The 13,868-nt window shown below is 42.3% G+C and overlaps 1 protein-coding gene across 5 annotated transcripts in view; it reads right to left on the bottom strand.

The window, feature by feature from the left end:
• Positions 1–13,868, bottom strand: part of MAP4K5 (mitogen-activated protein kinase kinase kinase kinase 5) — a 108,110-nt gene that overhangs the window by 61,026 nt on the left and 33,216 nt on the right. For all 5 annotated transcript variants that reach the window (XM_056546651.1, XM_056546649.1, XM_056546652.1 and 2 more), the window contains one exon: positions 1,591–1,648. In XM_056546651.1, coding sequence (XP_056402626.1) covers positions 1,591–1,648 — 58 coding nt within the window. The remainder of the gene's footprint in view (positions 1–1,590; positions 1,649–13,868) is intronic.

Here is a 13,868-nt window from a genome sequence, read left to right as displayed (position 1 = left end):
AAACCAGTGGAAGAAAGTTAAAACAGATTTGTAAATTACTTCTATTAAAAAATCTTAATCCTTCCAGTACTTATCAGCAGCTACAGGAAGTTCTTTTCTTTTTTAATTCCTTTCTGTCTGACCACAGTGCTCTCTGCTGACACCTCTGTCCATTTTTGGAACTGTCCAGAGCAGGAGAGGTTGGCTATGGGGATTTGCTCCTACTCTGGATAGTTCCTAAAATGGACACAGGTGTCAGCAGAGAGCACTGTGGTCAGACAGAAAAGAAATTAAAAAAGAAAATAATTTCCTGTGGAGCATACAGCAGCTGATAAGTACTGGAAGGATTAAGATTTTTTAATAGAAGTAATTTACAAATCTGTTTTAACTTTCTTCGACCGGTTTATTTAAAAAGAAATGTTTTCCAGTGGAGTACCCCCTTCAAAATAAATAAAAAGTATCACAGCAGCGTATCCTATTTATTTTGAAGGGGGTACTCCACTGGAAAACATTTCTTTTTAAATAAACCGGTCGAAGAAAGTTAAAACAGATTTGTAAATTACTTCTATTAAAAAATCTTAATCCTTCCAGTACTTATCAGCTGCTGTATGCTCCACAGGAAATTATTTTCTTTTTTAATTTCTTTTCTGTCTGACCACAGTGCTCTCTGCTGACACCTGTGTCCATTTTAGGAACTATCCAGAGTAGGAGCAAATCCCCATAGCCAACCTCTCCTGCTCTGGACAGTTCCAAAAATGGACAGAGGTGTCAGCAGAGAGCACTGTGGTCAGACAGAAAGGAATTAAAAAAGAAAAGAACTTCCTGTAGCTGCTGATAAGTACTGGAAGGATTAAGATTTTTTAATAGAAGTAATTTACAAATCTGTTTTAACTTTCTTCCACTGGTTTATTTAAAAAGAAATGTTTTCCAGTGGAGTACCCCTTTAAAATAAATAAAAAGTATCACGGCAGCGTATCCTATCGTGATTGTATTAGGCCACGTTCCCACCTGGCGTATACGCAGCGTATAGTGGAAGGATTAAGATTTTTTAATAGAAGTAATTTACAAATCACGCCCCCTGACGAAGCGCACTAGTGCGAAACGTACGTTGGGGTAAGTGCAAGTGGTGCATGGCTCTGCATTGGTAACCATTTTGTTTCCTATCCTTATGTTTTTCCAATATCTGGAGCTATTCTTTGCAGGTTGGATATACACTGATCCTATGTTCGCTCTTATTGATGTGGTTTATGTATGGAGGTTTTCATATATACCTATATTTATGCCGGCATTGCTTGTTATCTATTCAGCTATGTGCACTGTTTTTAATGTCTTATATTATGGATTTTCAATAAAGTTTTTTGTACATCTTCATTGCTTGTGTTGTTGCTGGTGATGGCTTTTGGTGATCGAATTTACAAATCTGTATAACTTTCTGCCACCAGTTGATTTTAAAAGAAATGTTTTCCAATGGAGTACCCCTTTAAGGTCAGGGGACGCACACAAGTAACATGAGATCTCACCGAACAGCAGAAGTTTAGTTTCAACCACCAGACACATTCACAACAATAAGGAACATAAGAGACTGTTAGCGACACTTCCTGCGCAACTCACCAGGCTCCAGCTTTATGATCTTCACCGCAGCCAGCTCTCCCGTCTGTAGGTTCCTGGCCTGGAAGAGAACATAAGTGACAAGTTAAAGGAGCTCTCCACCATAAGGTGATTTTAGTACATACCTGGCAGACAGTAATGGACATGCTTAGGAAGGATCTGCTCTTGTCTTGGGGCTAAATGGCTATGTTGTGAGATTACCATAACACTGTGGCTAGCTTTTTGTGAACTAGTATTTCCTGTTTGACTTTTCTTTCTTTTTTTTTTTACTACAAATCCCACAATTCCATTTTCCTCCCTCCCACACATCAGCTACCCCATCCATTGAAACATAAATGAGCTGCATCCATTCAAAAGATCTGTGGTTTTCAATCAGGGTGCCTACAGCTGTTGCATTAGTTGCAGATAGATCTCTCTCCCACCAAGCGATTGCTCCACCCATTGAAGCAGACAGGCTCCCTGTCATCAGCTGACTAGTGATGTCAGGTCTCGGCCGCATTGCAACCTGGGAAAAATCTGAGACAACAGTCATTTTGTATGCTGGTAAAAAATAAATATTGGGGTGAAAATCACAGAAGAATTGTGAGAAAACCATCACACACAGGTATAGACACTATATTATGGACTACACTAACTTTACAGCCCCTGTAGCATAGTCAAATGAAAAAAAATCCTGGAATACCCCTTTAAGATATTGTGCCTTACTAAATAATGAGAAAGTACACACCTACTGCTGCCTGCAAAGCATATACCTATACAGATAGGTCTACCGAAATCCTGCGCATTCGCCTTGCATCAGGATCACTACGCACGCACTATAAGAGGGCAGGTAAAGCGAGCGCGTAAAGGTGTTGCAACCCAGGCCCCTGCACTGCCAAGGCCCCACCTCTTTGACTCCTCAGGGCGGTAACAAAAGACTTTTTATTTTCCACTACAGAACCAACAGTGATGCTATATACAAGTACCATTGTTCTAATTGCTAGTAATGCTATATACTGTATACACACACAGCAGTGAACTAGCCAGTTCCTGGCGACTGTTTCCCTTTAAGGGTCTATTCACACGGACAGTATTCTTCCCAGATTTGATGCACAGGATTTCAAGTCATTCAGTTAACATTGAAATCTGCAGCATCAAATCTGCGCAGAATACTGTACGTGTGAATAGACCCTTAAGGGGTACTCCGGTGGAAAACAATTTATTTTAAATCATCTGGTGCCAGAAAGTTAAACGACGGTTTGTAAATGACTTCTATTAAAAAAAAAATCTTAATCCTTCCAGTACTTATCAGCTGCTGGATGTTCCAGAGAAAGTTATTTTCTTTTCAAATGTCCTTTCTGTTTGACCATAGTGCTCTCTGCTGACACCTCTGTCCAGGTCAAGAACTGTCCAGAGTAGGAGCAAATCCCAATATCAAACCTATCCTGCTCTGGACAGTTCCTGAGATGGACAGAGGTGTCAGCAGAGAGCACTATGGTCAAACAGAAAGGAAATTTGAAAAGAAAATAACTTTCTCTGGAACATCCAGCAGCTGATAAGTACTGGAAGGATTAAGATTTTTTTTTAATAGAAGTCATTTACAAATCTGTTTAACTTTCTGGCACCAGATGAGCACTGTGGGCAGAAAAAAAAAAAGAAATTAAAAAAGAAAATAAAACTTTCTCTGTAGTATACAGCAGCTGATAGGTACTGGAAGGATTAAGATTTTTTTTTTTTTTAACAGAAGTAATTTACAAATCTGTTTAACGTTCTGGCACCAGTTGATTTAAAAAAAATTAAATATAATAAAATTCCACTGGAGTACCCCTTTAAAAGGATTATAAGACGAAAACTTATTATACCGAATTTCTTATACTTTTGACTTTACTTGAACAGATCATCTTCCCCCCCTATCCCACAGTAAGGACGCAACTGCAAACCACACGAGGAAACAGCAGCGAGACTGCTCCATTTCCAACAGGTTTGTTCCTGTTTTATGACAGACTATATAAATACACAAAAACAACATGAGAATAATGAGACACCTACACAATATGGTGTAAAAAGGACTAACAACAAATTAGTTGTGTATCAGTGGTCTCCAAACTGTGGCCCTCCAGCTGTTGCAAAACTACAACTCACAGCATGCCCGGACAGCCAACGGCTGTCCGGGCATGCTGTGAGTTGTAGTTTTGAAACAGCTGGAGGGCCACAGTTTGGAGACCACTGTTGGAAACTAAATCATGCAATTGCCCACACACAGCTTGTGTCTCTATCCCAAAATATGTTCCAGAAATCCCAGGCAATAAATACCACCGCATATTTTGCCATGGTTTTGGAAGCTTCAATGCGCCATTGTTTACATTAAATGAATTTCATCCATACCGGGTCTTCCACAAGTCCGTTTGGTTTTAATGATGTAAGAGGTCATGTGACCCTTTGATATAGTATTTTAGCACTGTTTGTTATATGTTTGCTAGTCTACGATTAAGCCTCAACGTAGGTGAAACGCGTCGGAACTTTTTCTGTATGTGAATCGTGTCAAGATTTGTGAATAAAAGGAAAGCTTATTTTATCCACCACCTAACGTGCCGGACCTTCTTCTTTTGTTGATTGGACTTTTGGCCGAGGGCGGTACCGGGCACAGGTGAGCAACCTGGATGTTCAGTGAGAGCGGACTCCACAGCTTCCATTAAATGGAGCTAATACGCATTCTGGCCTCCCAATGCACAGCGTGAACTACGGCGTTTCCGGCAGGGATTAGACCATTTTGTAGTTAAAGGGGTACTCTGGTGAAAAACTTTTTTTTTTTTTAAATCAACTGGTGCCAGAAAGTTGATGAACAGGTTTGTAAATTACGTCTATTAAAAAATCTTAATACTTCCAGTACTTATTAGCTGCTGAATGCTACAGGGGAAATTATTTTCTTTTTGGAACACAGAGCTCTCTGCTGACATCACAAGCACAGTGATCTCTGCTGACATCTCTGTCCATTTTAGGAACTGTCCAGAGTAGGAGAAAATCCCCATAGTAAACATACGCTGCTCTGGACAGTTCCTGAAAATGGACAGAGATGTCAGCAGAGAGCACTGTGCTCGTGATGTCAGCAGAGAGCACTGTGTTCAAAAAAGAAAAGAATTTCCTCTGTAGTATTCAGCAGCTAATAAGTACTGGAAGGATTAAGATTTTTTAATAGACGTAATTTACAAATCTGTTTAACTTTCTGGTACCAGTTGATAAAAAAAATAAAAAATAAAATAAATTTTTTTTTTCCCACCGGAGTGCCTCTTTAAAGGAAATGCTGACAGAGAGAATATATTATATATACATATATATATATATATATATATATATATATATATATATATATATCTCCATACCCATACCATTGGAGCTGAACGTTACTTACCTAATCCAGTGTTTTCCAACCAGTGTGCCTCCAGCTGTTGCAAAATTACAACTCCCAGCCAAAGGCTGTCCAGGCATGCTAGGAGTTACAGGTGGAGGCACACTAGTTGGGAGTCTCCAACATACAGCTGTGTTCAGCCTGTACTTCCTGATTCATGTACTGGCAGAACAACAGACAAAAGGGAACAGGAAAAATTATAAAAGCATAGCACTGCCGCCCATATCGCCCCTTAGGATGCCAGTCCTTACATGCAGTGTACTGGGTGTCAGTTTTGACAATCCAGCTTATGTTAGGCCCTATTCGCATTCGTCCTTTTTTGTTCCAGCAAGAATAGTGCAGCATGACATTGGTCTTCCTCAGCAATACATTTTCCTTTGGTACATTCACCCAGTATGGTGAAAAACACAGAGGTACCTTGTATATACAGGGCGACCGGGGATAGTCAGGGCGACCGGGGATAGTCAGGGCGACCGGGGATAGTCAGGGCGCCCGGGGAAAGTCAGGGCGCCCGGGGAAAGTCAGGGCGCCCGGGGATAGTCAGGGCGCCCGGGGATAGTCAGGGCGTGACTACTTCAGAGGACAGGAATTGGATGATCGCTTATTAGGCTGCATTCACACCACGTTTTTGCAATACAGCTTCCGTATATCTTTTCAATGTGAAAACCGTACGGAACCATATTGAAAATCGTATGCATTGACTCTCCATTGAAAACCGTATGCCAAAAGATGCATCAGGTTGTGTCCGTTTTGCATCCTGTACGGATTTGTCAGTTTTTTCTCCCTGTACCCAAAACCGTAGTCTACCACGTTTTTTGGTCCGGGTGAAAAACTGTATTAAACCATATACTTTTTTTTTTAACATGGGAGTCAATGGGAACCGTACAGAACCGTATGTGCGTACGGTTCCATCCGGTTTTCACCATACGGTTTTTGACTTTGCACAGTTTTTTTTCTTGGAATTTCAATCAAACAAGTGAAACTTTATTCAAAATGGAGTGAAAAGTTAAAAACGTATACGTTTTTTTTCTTACAAAACGGATGCAACCGGACATCATTTTTCAAACCGTATAAGGTTTTTAACTGCATACGGGTTGAAATTTGTACACACGTTTTGATACAGTTTAGTCCGGTTTTGAGGAATCTGTTTTTCCTCAAAAACCTGATACGGGAACTGCATTGCAAAAACGTGATGTGAATGCAGCCACAGGGGGCTCAATTCCTGGCCGTCGCATATCTCTGGGAGTCGTCTTAGCAGTCGCTTGTCAAGTACAGAGAGCAATGCTGAATAAACAGTAGCTCAAATACACGTGTATTTCTCTAGAATAAGGAAAAGGTCTGAAAAACAACAGAGCATAATGAAAAGAGTCAGGACCAATGTAGTCAGCCATTGGTAAACATAGTATAAGCCCGTTATCGGATTACGCATGTCCATGTTATTGACACGCAGCAAATCGCAGAATTGGATCATTGCAGACGGCTTAATATAACAACACACAATAACCGCTGGTCACTTATTTACAGAATTTCAGGATTTCCGTCTGTGGGAATTCATGGCATTAAAAGAATGGATAGATATTATTACTAGACATAAACTACAGTGGTCTTCAGAAACCAGTCCAACCAATATTGGAGACAGGTTCCTGGTAGTCTGTCAACTTCTACAGGCATCTGTTAGAACCATCCCAAAAAGATAGATGCCAGTATCAAAAGCGCCCAACTTAGAGACATTCAAAGTAGTTTTTTATCTTTATAGTCCTTTTCAGCACCAAGATATAAGCCTTTTTGTTATAATGTAAAGGAGGAGCAAGAACCCAGGTAAGTCCTGCACATGTCCTCTTTATCACTGCCCGCTGGTCCGATTGCATCCACCTACCCTGTTTAACTTGCTTGATAAAGGCGATTTCATTGCCGAAACGCTTCATTTTGGGGAACTAAAAGCACAACTTTACAGTCACCCAGAGCCCCTTTGAATGCCCCTATTATTGATACCCTGTTTGACTGATAGCCACTAGGTAAAGAGGACATGGGCCGGACATTAGATATTGCTGAGCATAGTATTTTTTTTTTTTTTTTTTTGTAGGACTCCTAGTTCCGCAAAAGAACTCCATAGATCTGGCATGGGTACACCTTGGTATATGTCAACATGGTGTTCTGGCATTATGCTGACTTATACCATGAATGTAAGCTACTATTCAGATGTGAACGCAGCCAAAAACTGCAGCTTGTAATTTTAGGGACTCCTCTACATCACTGCACTCCTGGTTTCTTAGATAGGATAGAATGGATTTCTTCAACAGAACTCCATTCTTGGCGTGACAGAGATAAATGTGGAAGGTGAAGCTTGGTTGGAAGGGGTGAGGAGGAGTACCGCAATAATTAAAGTGGTCAGTATATATGAATGCAGCTGAGCTGGGATGAATCAAGTTACACTGCAGGAATGATGCTGGTGAGTTAGCATTATATGTCCCAAAAAGGTTTTTTTTCTCCTGCTGAAGTGCTACAAGTCAAGCTGTGCTGTCACTGCTCCAAGTGTACAGGGAAAAAAAGTTTTCCAAGTTGCAGAACTGTAATAAAAGCAGGACCCTATAGAAGAATCCCAACAAAGCTGCAGATGACTCAGTAATTCAGTGCACAGATGCAAATGGCCGATCAGAAGAGAGGAAGGGGGGATGCTCACTGAAACTTCAGCTGGTGCTTGAAATGTCCCAGAAGCTTCCCCTCCTGTAGTGTGCCAGAAGACTTTGGTATTTGGCCTTCTGTGGAATCCCAGCTGCTTCTGGATTAGGGTTAAGGAACGAATCCTGCACAGATATTGCCAATGTAATGCAATATTCCTGGCAACCCCTTTCTACCATATCAGACAACAGCACTGCAAAAAAAAAATGGAGCTCGGACATAGATGTAAACCTGGCCGTACAGACTTTGGAATCTGTATCTCTCTAAGGCTGCATTCACACCACGTTTTTGCAATACAGTTCCCATATCAGGTTTTTGATGAAAAATGGATTCCTCAAAACCGGACTAAACTGTATCAAAATGTGTGTGCAAATTTTAACCCATATATACGGTTTGAAAAATGATGTCCGGTTGCATCAGTTTTTTTAAGAAAAAAAAACCTATAAATTTTAAACTTTTCATTCCATTATGAATAAAGTTTCACTAGTTTGATTGAAATTTCATGAAAAAAAAACTGTGCAAAATCAAAAACCGTGTGGTGCAAACCGGATGGAACCGTATGCACATACGGTTCCTATTGACTCCCATGTTTTGTAAAAAAAACTTATACGGTTTAATACGTTTTTTTTTACCCAGACCAAAAGCCGTGGTAGTCTACGGTTTTGGGTACGGGGAAAAAAAAATAAAATAAAAAACAGACAAAACCGTACATGACGCAAAACAGATGCAACTGGATGCATTGTTTGGCACACGGTTTTCAATAGAGAGTCAATGCATACGGTTTTCAATAAGGTTCTGTACGGTTTTCACATTGAAAAGGTATACGGGAACTGAATTGCAAAAATGTGGTGTGAATGCAGCCTTATACCCAAACTCTTCTATAGTAAGTATATCCAAAGAGATTGAAGAGGCACTCACCACGTACTGTAGAAAAGCATGAGTTATTGCAGTGGAAAACACAGAAACATCGCAGCCGGGAGAGGGTGCAGGACGCTGCAGACGTTTGAGGGTGTGACAGCTGTTTCACCCGCGCATGCGCGGGTGAAACAGCTGTCACACCCTCAAACGTCTGCAGCGTCCTGCACCCTCTCCCGTCACCGGCTGCGAAGATGGTGTTTTCCACTGCAATAAAATCATGCTTTTCTACAGTACGTGGTGAGTGCCTCTTCAATCTCTTAGGATATATTCATGCCGAATTTTGTGCTTTATAGATAGACAGTGCACAGGTTTGCTATTAGCAGTTGTATATAAGGGGACATATTGGATCCGTAACACCGGCGGTGCTCAGCATACCTGTTCCTGCATGCATCGGATAGGAGGTTTGAATGCTCTTCTCTCTACAGCTATAACATTAAAGGGGTACTCTGGTGGAAATATATATATTTTTTTTTAAATCAACTAGTGCCAGAAAGTTAAAAACAGATTTGTAAATGACTTCTATTAAAAAATCTTCACCCTTCCAGTACTCTCTGCTGACACCTCTGTCTGTGTCAGGAACTGTCCAGAGCAGGAGAAAATCCCCATTGCAAGCCTATGCTGCTCTGGACAGTTCCTGACACAGACAGAGGTGTCAGCAGAGAGCACTGTGGATGTGGACAAGACAAAAAAAAAAAAGAAATTCAAAAAGAAAAGAATTTCCTCTGGAGCATACAGCTGCTAAAAAGTACTGGAAGGGTAAATATTTTTTTAATAGAAGTAATTTACAAATCTGTTTAACTTTCTGGCACCAGTTGATTTAAAAAAAATAAATAAATAAATGCTTTCCACCGGAGTACCCCTTTAAGATACAACCGAGGAATGACAGCCCATCATTTCATTGGCGTAGAGATGTGGGGTGAACTTCAGAAACGATGGGAATATCGGCGCTGACCAAGGAGAGGACAATAGAGCCAGGTGTGTAGCGAACAGATTTAATCCAATGCGACGCGTTTCACCGCGCTTGCGCGGTTTCATCAGGCATCATCATTTCATTGGGGAATGGGTGACATCAATGGGTTAAGCCAGGCCATAGCACAAAGACACCATCCACTAGTGCCCATGTATTGAAGAAATCTATCCAACATGTGCAATGTCTGCCTATTCAAGTACCAGCCTGTGTCTCCATCAGAGGGTTATGGGAGGCGACTGCTTCATTGTCACCAAGACAGGGAGCCGTGTGTTTCCCCGAGCGGCCGGGACGGTCATAGACAAATGGGGCCCTGTCCCTGCACGGCTACTGCTTATTCTACATACAGGCCCCGCTCCATGAATACACAAAGAATCTGCATTTTATTATCATCATGTGAGATTCCTTAGGCCTAACTGGTTACAGATGTGGAAATGTATCATCCAATCCTGACCGGGCTTATTCTATAAGAAAACACTTTAACAGGCAGATAATGCTGGAACCCGCAAGAGATGTCCCCCAGTCCTAAAAGGAAGAGACGCAGGTCCCCCCCCGCACCCTTACTGCAACAAAGAGGTTCTGCCATTGAGTATATGGAGGCGGAATGACAACCTCTGTGGCAGGGATTGACTAATAGGAAAACATGGCTGCTTTCTTCCACAAGCAGCGCCACGTCACTCTTTGCAATACCAAACACAACCCGCGGACTGATGTGGCGCTGTTTCTGGAAGAAACCAACCTGTTTTATATTCTTTTACAACCCTTTTACACATGAACATTTGCTTTGCTATGGATTTCGTGTTGCAGATTTTATGCTAGTAATTAATCTTATCCCCTAATACATCTTGCCCCCCCCCCCCTCATCCCTCCCAGGTTCGCTATATACAGCCATATTACCAGTCTAGTAGTATGCACTTGTGATGTAGCTACAGGCTGATGTTGTTATGGTCGTAAACTGTATATTTGCTACTTGTCATTGCCTTTATCTGGACAAATGTCCTCTATAACCTGTCATGTTTTTTCACATAAAATTCAATAAAATATATTTAAAAAAAAATAAATACAAAATCTCTCCATCTATCCCATATCTATATCGATTTCTATTCCATATCTACCGTATATACTCGAGTATAAGCCGAGTTTTCCAACACTATTTTTCATGCTGAAAATGCCCCCCTCGGCTTATACTCGAGTGAACAAAAACCTAGCTGTGAGGGGATGGTCCGGGCCGTCCGTCTTCAGCCATCTATGCTGCAGGGACCGTCCGGTGGGGAGGGTTAGTCGTTCCGGGCTGTCCATCTTCACCGGGAGGCCCTCTTCTTCGCTCCGGGCCGGTAACGGACTAGTGACGCTGCATTGACTCCACCGCGCAGGGAAGTTCATGGAAAGGGATGTCACGGACGTCTGCTGCACACAGACGTCCCTGCGCGTCGTCGTCAACTAGTCCGTGGCCGGCCCGGAGTGGAAAAGAGGGCCTTCCGGTGAAGATGGACAGCCTGGAACGACTAACCCTCCCCACCGGACGGTCCCTGCAGCATAGATGGCCGAAGATGGCCCGGTGAGTAGAAAACAAAAAGGGGGTCTAGATGATGAAGGGGGAGGGGGATGATTTATTTCCCAACCTAGGCTTATAGTCGAGGCCATAACTTTTCCTAGGTTTTTGGGGTGAAATTAGGGTCCTCAGCTTATATTCGGAATGGCTAATACTCGAGTATATACGGTATATCTATCCCATATCTATATCTGTCCCATATCTATATCTATCCCATATCTATATCTATCCTATCCATATATCCCTCCATCTCATATCTATCTTTCCTATCTATCTAATCTATATCTATCTAGCTTATCTATCCATCTATATATACACACCCCCTTTTGCAACTCATCCCCTGCTACTGTTAAATGCCGCAGATTTTTTTCTTTTTACTATAAATGCAGCGAAAAAGCTGAACTTTATTCTGTGCATGTGGACGTACACTATAGTTGATCTGGCTGAATGCAGCAGGGCCTAGACCAGCGTTTTCCAACCAGCGTGCCTCCAGCTGTTGCAAAACTACAACTCCCAGTATGCGCCGACAGCCAAAGGCTGTCTGGGCATGCTGGGAGATGTGGTTTTGCAACAGCTGGAGGCACACTGGTTGGGAAACACTGACCCTGACATTTCTAGGGAGCAAAGAGGAGAACTGGCTATACTGTCACGATTTTCTGCTGTACAACTTAAGTGGTAGAGTCCTCAGCACGGATATACTCTGATTCAGTGTTTCCCAACCAGCATGCTTCCAGCTGTTGCAAAACTACAACTCCCAGCATGGCCGGACAGCCGAAGTTTTGCAACAGCTGGAGGCCCCTTGGTTGGGAAACACTGCTCTGAAATAAGATGCTTATATATAAAGACGTTATGCAATGTCGCTCAACAGCCACTTATATACAGTAGGTTGTGCATAGGTTGATAACATTTCTTCTATTATCATTGTAGATCAGTATGAGTCACATCTGTGTCCTTAATATTCAGGCTCCATCTGTAATAAATATGGAGTCGTAACCTGAAAAACATGAAAGTATCCGGGATGGCTGAGGTAATCATTGTCTTACTGCAAGTGTTGGAGCGTGCGGGGCATATTTCTAGCCGGCTTCCCCTTAATCCATGACCAATTCTATAAAGAACAGCTTAAATGAGAGTGTGCACGGGCTACGAAATGTGCCAAACCTCTGCAAACCATTCAGAGCGACCGGGTAACCGAATACACAAAGTCAGCACAATACTGCGTCTAAACCCTCCAGGCCAGCTGGACTCCACACAACCCCCCCCCCCCCCCCCAACGTTACTCTAATATTATAAAAAGGTAATAAAAGCTTTCACACCAAAATAAATAAAGTAAAAGTGTAATGCAAGAGTCTGCTGAGTAAACTCGTAAAATATTTTTATATGGCACTAATATTTTACTTCACAGCCTCAAGGATACAATGTATTGTGCTAGGTGCAGAACCTAGGGGGCGGGACATGACACACGAAGTGAAAAAAACCAATGGGAGGAGCAATGTGTCATGCTCTGCCCCCTCGGACTCTGCATTAGGTTATAACAGTGCATCGGTTTTGGGGGACAGAGGTTGTAGTTTTGCTACAGGGAAAATACTGCTGTACAAACTGTGATGTCCCAGTATGGGATATAGTCCTGTACAGTACTTAGACCCTATCAGGTTGAGTCCCTCTGTGTCCTAGGGGCCCTCCTGCAGTGTCTCCCCCATAGTTATACATATTATGTATAGTGTTATGTGTGTTATGCATTAAGGACCTTTAAGTTGTCACATGATAATATGTCCACATGATGTGTTTTGTTACCTAGAAAGCACCAGCTAACCTGGTGACCTGCAGCTTGACCTATGGGCTTCTGGCTCAGCCCCCCTTTATAAGAGGGGGAGCCATTACAATCTCTCTCAGATCCTGAGGCACAGTAAAGACCAGATGGCTCAGAGCCAGTGTCCGGCACATCTGAAGGCCTCAAGCCTAACCTACAGCCACATGCCAGTAAATAAAGTCCTCTATGTCTGCTGTCACTACCTACAGTCAAGTCAAGTCCAAAGTCAAGTCTATTATAGTCAACGTGGCTGAACTAAATTCTGTCAGTCACTACAAGTCCCAGCAAGCTGCGAGGTCCTTCTGTGTTACTGGTCACCTCTCTGGGATCCTGTCCTAGCTGTAAAGACTATTACCATCTGTCTACCTCAGTAAAGCTACCGTTAACCCAACCTGGTCTTGGACTATTATTGTCCTGTCTAACATTGGGATAGCGGTACTACCGTTCAGGTGGTTACCGGGAAACTCCAGCCCTGGCGTCACAAACATTTAGGGGTTAATAACACCTTGCCCCCTGGACTACAACATCTGCTCCCTACACCACACCATCGTGCTCCGAGACACCCCAAGGCTTTGCCACAACTTTAAAGGGGTTACCCAGAAATAGAAAAGCAGACCTAATTTCTTTCAAAGACCACTCCCTGTCCTTCTCCAGGTTAGGTGTGGCTCCATTCACTTCAATGGAACTGAGCTGTGGAATCACACCCAACCTGAAGACAGACAGGGAGCGGTTTTTAAAAGAAATTATGTCTGTTTTTCTTATTCCTGGATAACCCCTTTAAGCTGACGTTCATCTTACGTGTATGACCTAGCTCTAGGATTTCTGCAGACAGCCTTGATATAGTAGGGGATGCTTCACTAAAACAACATATCACTGCTCAGACTGCAGAAAAATACTACTGAAAACCCCACAGAAACAATAAAAATTGTCTTCTGTAAAACCAGCCAGGCATGATTTCCATGAAATCTCAACA

This window comes from Hyla sarda, chromosome 11 (genome assembly GCF_029499605.1).
Source record: "Hyla sarda isolate aHylSar1 chromosome 11, aHylSar1.hap1, whole genome shotgun sequence".
NCBI classification, from domain to species: Eukaryota; Metazoa; Chordata; class Amphibia; order Anura; family Hylidae; genus Hyla; species Hyla sarda.
Note: the sequence above shows the minus strand (reverse complement) of the source record. Positions and strands in the feature narration are given on the sequence as shown.